A 15,093-nucleotide genomic window follows, 5' to 3' on the forward strand; every position below is an offset into this window, starting at 1 on the left:
GAACAAAAGAATTTTGCAATCGCATACCAGATTGCAACACATGCACGCTGCCTTTGAATTATCACAAGACAGCCAACCGGAGAGGGTAAAAAAACTAGACTGTAACATTCATTGGTCGAGCAATTATCTACCGAGACTGTAACTGGTCGCCATCATGGTTCACAGGTCAATCGTTATAGATACAGTAACATGTTTTGTGTCAGAAGAGTTGTAGTTACCGCTGCATTCGGGTATAAGCGTTGAAAGGAAACGCAAGAAGATTAACCGAAACAATTGACTAATTTTTCTACTGTGTTTCTCAAAGTGACGTTTCAATGGTTGCACTATCCACGTGGTGTGCCAAGGCTGCGGCCTTCAGGGCCGTGATAATGGGCGCCCCAGCTTCCGGCAAAGGCACAATGTCCGCTCGAATTGTCGAGCATTTTAAGGTGGCTCACATATCTAGCGGCGACAAGTTACGCCTTCATATGAACAGCAATACTGGTACGTCCAAACCCATGGAACCCTCACATCGTCGAATCATTTCGTCAGCCTCGCACTGAAATCTCTGCTAATCACGATTTTCTCAATTAGACTTGTCAAAAACGTTTTTCGGTTTTAGGTATGTTGCTATGAAAAGTACTCTTCCAGATGATTTATTTCATGAAACACAACTTGAAGAACGCTTGTTTCTTCGATGTTCTTTAACAGGTTAAAATTATCCTTGTTTATTGAACTCTTTATATATATTTTGATATAAATTTAGACGATACCTGCTGTATAAAACATCGTCCGGTTATAAATATTCATTTGAATGTTTCAACATCCGGTTCGAATTACATTCAAATGTTTTATTTGCTGTGTTACAACCGTTATTTCTGCCGGTGTTTATAGCCTCGAATAACCCACGTGGTTCACGAAATTATTGGTACATGTATAGTCGCGTGCAACGTAGTCTTTCATTGAAAAATACAGATCTTTCCTCTCTATGAAATCTATGTTGCACGAGTGTATTTAGATATAAATTCCCTTCATTTAATCGAGCCACTATTATCAGTTTGATCATTAGCTTAATACTAGTACATACGCCCCGCTTATCCGCACTAATTCTACACTTTTACAATAAAAAACGATAAGACAAATCTAACCCTGTATTTCGACAATAAAAGTAGCTCTTGGAAAGATCCGTCAACGCTATTTATGAATTGTATCATTCATTTCAAAGTTCAATACGTTACGAAATTAACGATGAATATATTTGAATTTTAAACGATATAGAATTGGGGAAAGCAGTATCGAATTATGTGCTCTCTGGTAAATTCGTTCCGGATGATGTAATGATCTCATTAATAACTAAAGAAATCGAAGCGGTCGGACAAGAAAATTGGCTGCTGGACGGTGAGTAAATCCGGTCGAAACGTTCGATATCTGTACCGTGGCCATGAAGCGTATGACAGCTACGCAACAGCAACTAAATTTGAAATAAATAATTGGCATTGGTACAGGATTCCCAAGAACGCTAGAACAGGCGAAAAAATTACAAAAATCGCATCCTGTGAATCTCGTACTCTACCTTGACGTGCCTAACGACGTGATATTGAATCGTGTGAAAAACAGGTGGGTTCATTTACCCAGCGGACGAGTTTATAACGTTGGGTTCAACAGTCCAAAGGTGCCGGTAAGTAAAAACGGATAGTATAAATATATCTTTGATAGAGTGCCTGGTACTTCATAATTAGATCTTCAGTGACGTCTTCAGTTTTCTGTAAATACTTCAAAACTTTCAAACTGGTACAGTAGTATTTTGTCTGTCTTTCAGGGCAAAGACGATGTAACTGGTGAGCCCTTGAGCAAAAGGGAGGATGACAAGGTAGAAATTGTACAGGAGAGACTGGAAAGGTATGCGAAAGCAACTAAACCCCTCTTGGTATACTACGGCGAACTAGGAATTCTGAAAAACTTCAGTGGGAATACTACTGATGAAATGTGGCCACACGTAAAAGATACTATAACAGATTTTATGTCAAAGTTGTGAGTCTGGATATTATGCAAAATGGCTTATAATGCATAATCAATTATGAATTAGTTCAAACTTAATCAATAGACATTTTCTTACAAGGTAATTGTATCTTAAGATTTAGTATTATGTTTGTATACGCACAGATATGAACTGACTAGGTGGACAAAAAAATGTGGGATTGATCCATATATTTTTCTGCAATTTTTGTGTATGTATAACAATTGAATCATAATTTAAATACTTTTCCTCGATATAGTACAAAGAGTTACAATTTTTACTTCGTTTTGTACATATCATTTGGTTTTATATTGTCACTTTTATTTTTAAATATTGTTGAATGAAATTTGACAAACTTATTACACGGTAGGGGAACGAATATTTTATAAAAGTTGAGCGACGACTCGTTCGAATTTGTTATATTTTATACAAATCATTTATAAAACATTGTTGATAGCGTAATAAAAAGGGATCAAATATGTTGAGGACCGATTGTGAGTCGGTGAGAGATATTGTTAATGTTCTATAATGGTGTACTGAAATGTATTCTGTTTATACTGTTTTAAATGAAAAGACATATATATGTACTTGTAATGATAAATAGGAAATAAACGTTAAAACTTAATTCTTCTAGTTTTTTGGTGTGTTTATTTTTAACTGTACCGATATAAGAATTTTAACAATTTTCAATTGTACAGAGTTTAAACAATATGAGAGTATAATATACATGATATATCATGCTCACATTTCTTTCCTTTTGAAAACCAAGTCATAGTGTTTTTTCCATTTAATAGTAACAATATCTTAATACGATATATGTTTGTTAATTATACATTTGTTTTTCATAACATAAAACGTTATGTCGAACGTAATGATGCAAGCATGGGAACTTAGTATAAGTTCGATAACGATTATCCAAGGCAAAGATTAATACATTAAATAATAAATAAATAAGTTAAACATTTATTACGTAAACCATAAATTAATTCGGGTTTAAATATTATGACAGGTAGATACGGTTCAATATACAAATACGCGTGTGCTGTTCACACGCACGCGTATCTGATTCAAGGACAAATTGAAATACGGTCATGTTTAATCTAGACGGAAATTTAATATTGCTGGTATTATAAAATAAGTTATATCAGGAACATTTCCGTAAAGGAATTGAGATATATATATGTATAAAAAATTACGTTTCATAGCAAAAAATCGTCAACTTACGATCTACGCAAGTCTACACACGATTATCATCGATGAAAAAGAATAAATACCATTCTAAATTGTACATTAAATTAATTTCCTAAATTGTTATTACAAGCAATGATTCATTTTTCTGAGATCAACAAATAAAGTTAATGAAAATTGTGCAACAAAACAATTCCAATAGAAAAGCCGCATCAAGTTATAATCACAGAATTATTATAAGACTATATAACCATCTAATATAGATGTACACTCAGGTGCAACGCTGGCTTCCTTTAGCTAAGATTAAGTACAGGAGGAATAGCTTTCTACCAGCTACTAGGATTTGGGGAAAGTTTAGAGAGAACTTAAGATCTTAAACAGAGTCTAGGAAACGTTTAAACATTAGAGAAAGCTTAAGAGCCTTCCTTAGAAAAAATCTAAGGAGAATCTAGGGAGATCCTAATTAGAATCTAAGGTGTAAGGAGTATCTAGAGAAATCCTAAGCGAAACTTAGCGACTAGGGAAAGTCTAACCTAGGATATGTAATCCTTACACGATAAGTGGGTAACACTTTCTTTACATCTTGTATCTAAAGGAAGCCTAAGTTACACGCGACTGTACCACCGCGACCCGAAAGTATTCGATATATTTTAATCCACGTCAGTCGTTCAACGAGTACGTTGAGATCTTGCAGATCGTGTTGCGGCATAAATTCATTTAAGAAAATAACATTTAACTGTCCAATTTTAATGAAAAGTTCTACTTGCTGAAGTCACCAATTGGTTTTCTTCCTTGTACATTATGTATGGACGAATGAACGGAGAATTCTGATTAATGGTTAACATTATCATTTTTCTCCAAAATTATCAATGAATGCCTTTAAGTACACAGTATGCTGTGACAAACATCTTACTGTACCAGTTCAAATTCTTCGCATTCGTCTAGATCGTCATCATATGTTTCGTTACCTGGGAAAGAGGTAGTAGAAGGAATCGTTTCTGCAATTTCGATCTGCTGATGAAGATCTTTTCCGCTTCCTTCGCAGAATAAAAACATCGGATAGTCGACCTTTTCATCTTCTGGCACCAAGTACTGCAATGTCAAAAATACACTCATTGGCTTACCACGTTGTTTATAGCGCGTTCGGTATCTAAAGGGGGACAGTCATACATACGGAAGGGGCAATTTCCATAAAGTTAGTAAACTGATTTTTGTCGTGAAAATAAAATCCCACGCAACAGCTGGGATCCATTTTGGAAATTAACATTTTTCTCGGTGAAGTACAATGAAAACTTGTCAGAGGAAAATTATCTTTTAATACGTCTACAGTTTCTTGACAATAATGCGGGTCTAGATTAATTAATTTGTCTTCCTGGAAACCAATGAAATAAAGAGAATGCCGGGGTCGACCTCCGATAACACCGATACAGGTATCTAATGTAAGTAAATGCGTTAAGCAGGATGTATAAACGGGATTTAATTTATCAGTACCAAGTCTTAAAGGTACAAAAAGGATAAGAGATTTCCATTTGCCATCGGGCATTTGACATACACTCTCTACGTCCTGCAGGTAAACTAAAAGTAAATATAAAAATTAATTGAACGGAAATTTGAAACACAATCACGACTGAACTGCCGTATTACCTGCACAATCTTGAGCAACATAAACAGCCAAATTACTAAATATTGGAAGGTGTTCAGCTGCGTGTTCTACCGCTTGACTTAATAGATGAGCAACAGAAGAAGGTCCATACCAATCTCCTGCACGTTTTCCCCATAAAGCACCAAGAGACACAAGCGTGTGTATAGAAAATGGAGATATACGTTCGGGTAAATCTCCAAATGACTGTATAATGAATCTGTGATTACTTTCATCTAATTTTTGCTGTTCTGTTTTTATTGGTTGATCCGGTTGCCATCGCCATTCTACAGAAAAAATACATATTAAAAAACATATATTCATAATTATATTATTAAACTTCTAGCAAAAATTTATAAAAAGAATATGTGCCTCTTCCAAGAAAGTGGCAGACCAGTGCCTGTGCCAACATCATTTGGCCACTACGTAACATACAGCCCCAGCCACAGTCGGTGGTAAACGTGGAACCATTTAATATGGGAAATTCTCTTCTGTACGTCAACCATAGACGGGACGTAAAGTCCTTTTTGAATTCCTCTATACTATCTTCGAAACTAATAGCATCCATTGCTAAAGATATTTCACTTCCAGTGTCCAATGTTTTCTCCGCTTCTGAAGCTTTCTCCAAAAATTCTTCCGGCTTTTTACGATAAATTTTCCCAAGCAACCATACTGGAGATTCTTTAGAAAAGTTTGGTTTTACCATCTTAATGGTCCAGCCTTGCAAATAATTGTATCAACTTAGTATTCCTCGTAATCCACTGATGCATCACATTAATTATACTAACCATATTTAACGTTATTCCACATAGACAATAATTTCGTTTTCACTTTACCGTCAACCTCAGTCGTAGTACTGGAATCATCCATGGGTAGTCCATTATTCGTATTAGCTAACTGTATATTTGGAATACGATCCGTAGCAACCATTCCAGAGAACAATCCTATTGTACTGTTTGTGAAACCTCCTAAAAGTGAAATGATTTATATCTTCTGAATCACTTACAAGAAACGATGTACAAGGAAAAAATTAATCCTCAATACTAAACGATTGCTTAAAGCAGCATGACTAATAGCAACGAGCGTTCATTGTGTCCATACATGGTAAAATTGAAGAACGATTTGCACGCATCTGATCGCGTACAATTTGGTACCTACCTAACCTCTCCCTGGAAGGCTGCACCTGTCCATTCATACCCAACAAGTAAATCTTAGAAAGCATGTATTCCAAGACATTTAAGTACCACAGAGAAAAGAGATTACATTTTCATACGCGCACGATCACGGTTACAACATCGTAGCCGATCGAGTCTCAGCGCATCTCGCTCAAACAACTGGTAACTATTGTCACAGAAGAATCTAATACGATTATGCATCGGCCGATGCACGCGCCTAGCTTAAATTTCACAACGTTCTTTGTAAACACGCGTCCTGTTCTGTCGGCTGTTCGACTATCTATAAAACTATTTTTGATCACTCGCGGTTAGTCACATCGCTTCTTTCGTTTGTCCGCGAACGTTGACTCAGAAACACAAGCGGACAGCCGTTTTTACAGCGTCTCACGCAGCTGGTGTTTCACTTTGAGGAGATGAAGTGTTTAGTTGACAGTAGGCTGGTAATGGGCTTCGTATTAAAGCGCCCGTTAAAAACGTCGCTCCCGCCGTCTGCCGGACAATTCACACATCACGAGATTGCACGCGAATGCATCACCGACTCGCCAAGATTGTGCTGACCAAATCTGATTTCGAAACGATTATATCTTATCGGAGAATACACACACTTGAGCAATGTTTAAACGTTCGGAGGAAGGAATAATCGATAGTTTTCTAATCGGAATTTTACAATTGTAGCGTCCGCTAATATGCTTATTGCGAAGCTAATTTTCGCGGGAAGTTGTTAATTCGCGGAAAGAAGAATCGCAAATATTTATCCGCTTAGAGTACTATTTTTGAGGCTCGAAATTTTGAAGCAGTCTTTAAATATCGCTGTCGATTTATATCGAATCTTTCACGGTAATATATACAAACGGAAACTCGTTTTGCGAATGGACCACCATTTCGTTAATTAATACCGTTTCTTTCGAGAGGCTAACAAACGTTACTTTGCTTTCATCCGGAATTAAAAATCCCCCACCCGGAGCGTTTATTCGATGAAAACTGAGCCGAGCCCCGGCGGTCTATTTAATTTATTCGAATTATTAATTAAAACTTCATCTCTGTTGACTTCGCGAAGAAGAAGACCCGTGATTTTTTAATGTTAATCGATTTCTGGCGGGAATAAAATTAAGAGAATGTTGAATCAAGCGGGAAAGAAATTAATGGAAATAACGGGAATTATTCTTTTTCATCACGCTGTAATAATATACCTTAGTTAGGAAAAACCAACGGACATAAAAAGAGATTTCGAAAGAGGGAAATACAGCGGGAAGAGGACAAGACCCATGGTCTTGTGTAGACTGCGCGCTTTTAAGGGATATGTGGTAGTGCTCTCTCGCTTGTACACAGAGAGGCCATTGGCGTAACTGGGATTTTTGTTCTAGTAAATTCCCTGGCTTTACTACGTTCTGTATTATGCATGTGTTTTTTGAAAATTGAGATATTTGGAGATTTGGAGATTTGGAAATTTGAGACTTTGAGAATTGGGGGTATGGGAACTGGGGATGTGGGAATTGGGGATGTGGAAACTGGAGATGTGGAAATTGGGGATGTGGGACTTGGGACCTTGGAAATTTGGGACCTTGGGAATTTGGGACCTTGGGAATTGGGGAGCTTGGGAATTAGGAAGCTTGGGAATTTGGGACCTTGGGAATTTGGGACCTTGGGAATTTGGGACTTTGGAAATTTGGGGCCTTGGGAATTTGGGACCTTGGGAATTTGGGACCTTGGGAATTGGGGAGCTTGGGAATTAGGAAGCTTGGGAATTTGGGACCTTGGGAATTTGGGACCTTGGAAATTTGGGACTTTGGAAATTTGGGACCTTGGGAATTTGGGACCTTGGGAATTGGGGAGCTTGGGAATTAGGAAGCTTGGGAATTTGGGACCTTGGGAATTTGGGACCTTGGAAATTTGGGACCTTGCAAATTTGTAACCTTGGCAACCAAGAAGCTTGAGAATTATAAACCTTGAGAATTTCCGCCCCTTAAGAATTGTGAACCCAGAAAATTACAAACCTTGAGAATTTGGGACTCAGGAAATTAAGAACGCAGGAATTTATCTAGTGTCCACTTTACAAATTCACCCTCTAAAGCTACGCCAATGTCAGGGAGGGAAGTATCGCACGCACAAAGGACTCCCACCACTTCACACATAGAAAAGAGAGGCAACAACTGCAGCTATCGCTCTCTCTCTCTCATGTCGACTTTGACTTTATCCATATATGCCTATGGTGCGAACGGACAAAGACAGAGTCGAGGTTAGACCGTCATGCGCGCCTTGTCGCGGAATAACCAATGAGATACGCGTATCCCGGCTTACCTCATTGATTACCACGGTCGCGCTCGTTCTAAATTTCACATTGTGCTGTCGAGTAGCTATGGCAAAATATGAATTGGTGGGCATCGTGAGATTGATGGAAGGAAATGGATGTGTTGTCAGGACCTCCACATGTCGCTGTAGCCGCAGGTGTATTGAAAGTTCGGGGTAAAATTGGTGTAAGATTTTTGATTGAGTAACTAGGCTTCACTAGGAGTTGGTGGATAAGTCACTAACTTAATGTACGGGTGTATGTTTTAATGCTTTGTTAAGGTATAAAGAGGGAGGAAATATTGGAGTACTTTGATATTGATATGAGATAACATTGGAATATGTATATTGATATTGGTATGAGATCGACGTATGTATGTTGAAAGACACAAACTAGGGTACATGGCAATGTAGGGAAACCTTGTTAGGAAGGGAATTGGGGACCTGGGAATTTGGGAGCTTGGGAATTGGGGAGCTTGGGAATTGGGAAGCTTGGGAATTGGTGAGCTTGGGAATTGGGAAGCTTGGGAATTTGGGACCTTGGGAATTGGGGAGCTTGGGAATTTGAGAGCTTGGGAATTGGGGAGCTTGGGAATTTGAGAGCTTGGGAATTGGGGAGCTTGGGAATTTGAGAGCTTGGGAATTGGGGAGCTTGGGAATTTGAGAGCTTGGGAATTGGGGAGCTTGGGAATTGGGAAGCTTGGTAATTTGGGGCCTTGGAAATTGGGGAGCTTGAGAATTAGGAAGCTTGGGAATTTGGGGCCTTGGGAATTGGGGAGCTTGGGAATTTGGGAGCTTGGGAATTGGGAAGCTTGGTAATTTGGGAGCTTGGGAATTGGGAAGCTTGGTAATTTGGGAGCTTGGGAATTTGAGAGCTTGGGAATTGGGGAGCTTGGGAATTGGGAAGCTTGGGAATTTGGGAGCTTGGGAATTAGGAAGCTTGGGAATTAGGGAGCTTGGGAATTGGGGAGCTTGGTAATTTGGGAGCTTGGGAATTTGAGAGCTTGGGAATTGGGGAGCTTGGGAATTGGGAAGCTTGGTAATTTGGGAGCTTGGGAATTAGGAAGCTTGGGAATTGGGGAGCTTGGGAATTGGGAAGCTTGGTAATTTGGGGCCTTGGGAATTGGGGAGCTTGGGAGTTAGGAAGCTTGGAAATTTGGGGCCTTGGGAATTGGGGAGCTTGGGAATTAGGAAGCTTGGGAATTTGGGACCTTGGGAATTGGGGAGCTTGGGAATTTGGGACCTTACGAATTTGGGGCCTTGGTAATTTGGGGCCTTGAGAATTGGGTTGCTTGGAAAGACGTTAGGTTCTCACAGAAATAACAGATGGTCCTAAAGGAGGGTCCACCCCAGAAGAATCTATCCTAAAGGACCCCACACTAGGTAGGGTCCCCTAAGGAAGTACCTAATCTACAGAAAAGAGTCTTCATTCTACTCTCATTCTAAAATCTCCATTCCAGGATAAAGAACTACTCCCTCCATAAAATAATAAAAACTAAACCACCAGTTTAATTACTCAAACCGGTCCCCTTTGGAGACCCAGTAGCCCCAAGCTACGCGAATAATAACAAAAGAAACTAGAAATCTGCATTTTCTTACGTGTGTAATAAAAGTCAAGCCACTGTAAAATCAACACAAAAGGACATGCATAGCAGAGATAATTATTTGCACAATAAGTATAACTCGCTCTTGTTTTGACGAGTCGCAGGGGGTAAGGAGATAAGGTTGGGATAGAAAAGGGGGTGGGACGGAAATTAGGTCATGCAAGAATATCGACGTAATCACGGTGCACGGCTCGAATAAGGACATTTAACGAGTCACGCTTCTTCTCTCGCGAGATCCTTTCTTCCGTTGCGTCGAACGCAAAGATCGATCCGCCATCTTGTGGCACGTCGCAGTTGGTCGATACGGAAGGTTGATTAATTTATTTGATAACGAGTATATTTAAAGCTGCCATGCAAATGAGAATCGAGTAAAAAAGATCCGACAGTCGACATTTTTTTGTATAGAGCGCGGGAATCAAAGAGCCTTTAATTTTGAAATTACGAATAAAAAAATATTTAATCCTGGCCGAGTTAAAATTGTGCAAATATGCAGGGCTCGCGAAACGCGGCCAGCTTTGGGCGATATTAGCCGACGGAATCGATAAACGGAGCCAAAACTTCCGATTGCGGAATTAAAAGTCCATCCTCCGTTGACTCGATCATTTTGGTCGTCTCGATTGGCTCGCTAATTACTGGAGAAGCTCGTGCCAGTTCGGCAAACTGTTTATATTTCGAAACACCGAATTCGAGTTTCGTGAGAAGATCTCCACTGAGCGCTCGAATGCAACTTGACCCGTTTGATTAATTTAACTCTCACCTTTGGCGAACGTTTTCGCCACTATTGTTCACCGTAATTGTTGGGAATCGAAATCGAGTTGAAGATGCGCCAGAATCAACGGCTAATTGGAATTATTAAACGAGCCTAAACTTTCGAGCGCGGTTTTCAAACTTCCCAGCATTTTGTTTACAATATTTCTAAACTCGAATAAATTGCGATACACGAATCGGTTGCGGGAGTTCCAATAAGCGAAAAGAAATTGGAGAGACTTCGAGTTGTAATTGATTAATATCGGGCACAGCTGTTCGTGGAAGTCGGTGAAAAATTGTTCCGGCTTACAGACCGAGAAAAATTGGCAAACTTTGCGGAATCGAACAACGAAACTTTTTCGAATGCAAATGGTTTCATACATTTCGCGTTAATATTTAAACACGACGCCATTTACAATCACTCTTAAAAACCTAAGCTCTCAAATATCAATTTTCCACAGTATCGTCCCAAAACTCCACCATCGCATTCTCCTCGTCAAAACAAACCTAAAAGTCCTTTACCACTTTTCGATACGACCCCCCGTTTCCAAGATATGGTCAATCAAAGATCGCGCACGCGACTTCCGGTGCGATCAGCTGTGCGCCTGCGCGCCGGAAGTCGAGTATTCAATCGGTCATATCTCGAGAACGAAGCGTCGTATCGAAAAACGGAAAAGAACTTTTCGCTTCAGTTTACCGCGAGGAATACACAGGTTGAACGGCATCGCGTTTCGACGGAGACACCCTGTACACGTCCTTCGGGAAAATGGTTAAGGATATTATTCTCGTCGCTTTTGCCCCGGACAGAGTAAATCTTGCAGGCTTCACCGTCTGACGCGTAACGCTGTTTAACCTGTCGCTCGTGCAAACGCTTGAAAATCGCCAGAAGGCAGCAACAAGGACAGAGTCATGGATGCTCGCTTCTGTGAGCGGAGTCCTCTTAAAAAGCGAGCAAACAACATCGAGCTTCAACATCGTCGCTTCTGGTTTTCTATCGTTTCCTTGGCAGCGTGTGGATTTTCATGAACGAAGCTGTTCGAGTAGCGTGGTACATTCTGAGGAATACAGAGAACCGGTTACCGAGCTAACTGGGTCGTTTACAAATTCTTCCAAAGTCTAATAACGTTCGGAATGATTGTTCTCCTAGAGGGCGGATGAATAGAGCCAACTACTTGACCCCCGCGAACTTTAGTCTCCTCCTCGAGTGCCGACTGCAAGACACGTATGAGACGTTTTATAATAATCGTAATATATTGCATGTCCTCGGACGATCAATTTGCATTAACTAGCAGGGATTATAAACTGCGTAATTGATATTTTATAACAAACGGAGACCCGTGCACGCAAACGTGCTCGAAAGAAGATTAATTACGGAGGAAACTTTCAATGGTCCTTTCTGAATGTCCTGCACACTGTTCCACGTTTATAAAGGCCATTCGAGGAGTTCCTTAAGACGTCAACGCGATTAATCGATCATTCCGTTCGCTTCAAAGCGTAAATTTTCTGCGTCCGACGTTACTATAATTTACAGGTGGCTGGTACACGTGACGCGTTACGTCGCCGTTGATTGTTGTAATATTATTACAGCTGCTGGTTAACACGGTCTCCAAACACGCGACGTTCGATTCGCGGAATTAATTATCATCGTTTGCTTCGAGGACGTTTTTGCACGATTATTCTTCGCAGAATGCAGATCCGAAATATTTTAATTGCCATCCGCATGCGATTAAACTCTGAATTTACTTAGCGTACTCTCGACATGCGTATCAATTCCTGCATCCTTGTTAAATTGGATCTTATCATAAATGCATAAACGCAATATTTATGCTAATTCACTGACTAAAAACGAGTACTTGCGAAGCAAGTGAAGCTCCCAAGCTCCCTAATTCCCAAGCTTCCCAATTCCCAAGCTTTCCAATTCCAAAGCTCTCAAATTCTCAAGGCCCCAAATTCCCAAGCTCTCAAATTCCCAAGGCCCCAAATTCCCAAGGTCCCAAATTCCCAAGCTCTCAAATTCCCAAGCTCTCAAATTCTCAAGGCCCCAAATTCCCAAGCTCTCAAATTCCCAAGGCCCCAAATTCCCAAGGTCCCAAATTCCCAAGCTTTCTAATCCCCAAGCTTCCCAATTTCCAAGGTCCCAAATTCCCAAGCTCTCAAATTCCCAAGGCCCCAAATTCCCAAGCTTCCTAATTCCCAAGCTTCCCAATTTCCAAGGTCCCAAATTCCCAAGCTTCCTAATTCCCAAGCTTCCTAATTCCCAAGGCCCCAAATTCCCAAGGTCCCAAATTCCCAAGCTTCCTAATTCCCAAGCTTCCCAATTTCCAAGGTCCCAAATTCCCAAGCTTCCCAATTCCCAAGCTTCCCAATTCCCAAGCTCCCCAATTCCCAAGCTCTCAAATTCCCAAGGCCCCAAATTCCCAAGCTCTCAAATTCCCAAGGCCCCAAATTCCCAAGCTTCCTAACTCCCAAGCTTCCCAATTCCCAACGTCCCAAATTCCCAAGCTTCCCAATTCCCAAGCTTCCCAATTCCCAAGCTTCCCAATTCCCAAGCTTCCCAATTCCCAAGGTCCCCAATGCAAGTCCCACACAGGACCCACAACTCGGTCGTAAGCTCTGTCATTCGGAAAAAGGGCGAAGCGTTTTTGCGATCGGTTTCGAAAGGGTCGATCCATGAAAAAATTCGCGGGAAATTCGCGATACGGCACTGACCGTGACGGGGCGCAAGCTGGAAAAGGAAGCAGCGGTAGCTGGGGTCGTGGTGGTAGGGCGTCGCGACGCTTTGGTGAGGGTAGCAACAGAGACGGGAGGAATCACGTGCGCGCGCGCGCGCTCGCCAAAGAGGGAAAACCGGAGAGATACAGGGGGTGAAAATCAGTGAGGGTGGTTTCGGCCGGCCGGTCAGTCGTGCTGTGGCGACAACCACGTTGGTTAGTCGCTTCACCGTGATGTTGCCAAACAACCCCCTCGAGTATCCGTTGGACACCTCGAGGACGGATCCACGGAACGGATGAACTGATCGACGTATCAGGTCGATGAGGAGGTGGACATCTTTGTGTCTCCGCTGTTTAATTCGCCGTGATCGAGTTAGTGGGATCGTCCGCCTGTCCAGACACGGTCCGGGTGCAGCGAAGATACCTGTCCAAACGCGAGCACGAGGACACTTCGCCCTGGAGCCTTGGCACCTGCGAACACGTGCAGGTCGGGCATCGATCGAGGGCACAAGTGGTTCCGTTGGTCGTCGACTGGCCTAATCGCGTGGACCGCTTAGGGATCGTCGAGTTGTCTCATTCGAGGATCATCCTGGTAAGTACGCGAGGAGTAGCTTCGCAAGGTCCATCAAGGACAAGACGTTCGATAGCGCCCTTCCGTACTGATCCTCGCTGCTCGAGATAACCTTGGTTTATCTAAATCCCTAGGTCAGACACGAACTATCGGCCTCGTAATTACCCCGAGCCTTTCTGCCTCTTTATCTCTTTCTGGCACGCGGCGGAACGATTTCATTTCCACGCGACAGAGACCTTTTGATCTAGACTTTGATCTCCGGTATTGATCCCCGTTATATTTACGGGAGTAAACGAGGTTTGCCGGGATCGATCGAAGGAGCGGTAGATCAAAGGATCACCGACGATTCGTACGACGGGGAGGATTTAGAGGGTGGTAAACACGTACCATCCCGTCGGTCGGTATTATCGATTCGATACGCATCATATTTGTACGCGATAGCGCTCCGGGGCTAATTATTTCCCGCGGAGAGGGATAGGTGGACCGGGCCGTCGCGGGCTGCGTGCCGCCAGCGTTTTTGCGCGGGCACCGATGAATGAAGCGGGAGATCGTTATGTAGGTCGGCCGGCAATTTTCGTACCCGAGGCTTTTAAGCGTCCATCTAAAGGGGTTTCAGAAGAAGGGTGAAAAAGCTAACCCTTGCTAAAAGGCGCTTAGAGGTACCACGAATTTTTCACCGTACAATGTACCAGGTGCTTGATGGGCTGCAAACTTTGCCCCGCTCGGGGTTAAGATGATGAAACTTTCGTGTAAACGCGGAAGCACGAGTGCTGGATCATCGTTTAACGCTTCAACGCTGAAGAGCTATTTTCGAGACATAACAGGTCTTGGGTCAATCGGACCCAACTGTTCTCTTCAAACCTAATACCTTCTACTCGCGGAAAGTAGAACGAGGAACACTGCGCTTAACAGTCAAACACTGGATCGTTCACCTCTAACTTCACATTTTATACAGGTCTTCAATCTTTATATCAGAATGGTTAATAAGGTGGAGGATTTTAAATGATCATCTCATTGATTTATTGTTGGAAACATAAAGAGCAAGGTTTCTATTCAGATTATACTTATGAGGTTTTTAATCACACATCACAAAGGTACACACATGGACTATGGATCTGAGCCGTCCATGACAACAGATCCAACTTCATCGTTCTTTACATCATAATGATTAATAAG

At 41.6% G+C, this 15,093-nt stretch overlaps 3 protein-coding genes across 9 annotated transcripts in view; 2 read left to right on the forward strand and 1 right to left on the reverse strand.

Annotated features, from left to right (window-relative positions):
- The first annotated feature begins 76 nt into the window (after positions 1-76).
- On the forward strand, positions 77-2,621 carry Ak3 (Adenylate kinase 3). 2 transcript variants are annotated; one of them, XM_076537005.1, is made up of 5 exons: positions 352-483; positions 602-690; positions 1,258-1,377; positions 1,485-1,657; positions 1,799-2,621. In XM_076537005.1, exons 2-5 carry the CDS (start codon positions 612-614, stop codon positions 2,012-2,014), a joined length of 588 nt encoding a protein of 195 aa, XP_076393120.1. In that variant the 5' UTR covers positions 352-483; positions 602-611; the 3' UTR covers positions 2,015-2,621. The 2 variants fall into 2 exon arrangements, with proteins under 2 accessions (XP_076393119.1, XP_076393120.1); XM_076537004.1 differs by lacking the exon at positions 602-690 and having other exon boundaries at positions 77-483.
- Positions 2,622-2,936: 315 nt separating this feature from the next.
- Positions 2,937-15,093, reverse strand: part of Atg4b (Autophagy-related 4b) — a 48,204-nt gene continuing 36,047 nt past the window's right edge. For 3 of the 4 annotated variants that reach the window (XM_076537000.1, XM_076536999.1, XM_076537001.1), the window contains 5 exons: positions 5,612-5,791; positions 5,196-5,543; positions 4,829-5,110; positions 4,359-4,759; positions 2,937-4,276 (listed from right to left, as the gene is read on the reverse strand). In XM_076537000.1, the coding sequence (XP_076393115.1) occupies positions 4,094-4,276; positions 4,359-4,759; positions 4,829-5,110; positions 5,196-5,543; positions 5,612-5,753 (1,356 nt within the window). In that variant the 5' untranslated portion in view covers positions 5,754-5,791 and the 3' untranslated portion in view covers positions 2,937-4,093. Of the gene's footprint in view, positions 4,277-4,358; positions 4,760-4,828; positions 5,111-5,195; positions 5,544-5,611; positions 5,792-5,981; positions 6,520-15,093 lie in introns of those variants that run through there. The other variant, XM_003705690.3, reaches the window with a different exon arrangement.
- Positions 12,804-15,093, forward strand: part of mGluR (metabotropic Glutamate Receptor) — a 33,579-nt gene continuing 31,289 nt past the window's right edge. The window contains exons 1-2 of one of the 3 annotated variants that reach the window (XM_076536993.1): positions 12,824-13,675; positions 13,724-13,938. The gene's annotated coding sequence lies outside the window, so the exon portion shown is untranslated. Of the gene's footprint in view, positions 13,939-15,093 lie in introns of all 3 variants that reach the window. The other 2 variants (XM_076536995.1, XM_003705712.3) reach the window with 2 other exon arrangements.

The sequence above is a fragment of the Megachile rotundata genome, chromosome 11 (assembly GCF_050947335.1).
Source record: "Megachile rotundata isolate GNS110a chromosome 11, iyMegRotu1, whole genome shotgun sequence".
NCBI lineage: Eukaryota > Metazoa > Arthropoda > Insecta > Hymenoptera > Megachilidae > Megachile > Megachile rotundata.

Bases quoted from the DNA above. Each gene is read 5' to 3' on its own strand.
- Ak3 (XM_076537004.1), top strand. From the start codon at position 315: ATGGTTGCACTATCCACGTGGTGTGCCAAGGCTGCGGCCTTCAGGGCC. The intron at 484-1,257 runs GTACGTCCAAAC...TAAACGATATAG, and splicing joins TCATATGAACAGCAATACTG to AATTGGGGAAAGCAGTATCG. The intron at 1,658-1,798 runs GTAAGTAAAAAC...TCTGTCTTTCAG, and splicing joins TCAACAGTCCAAAGGTGCCG to GGCAAAGACGATGTAACTGG.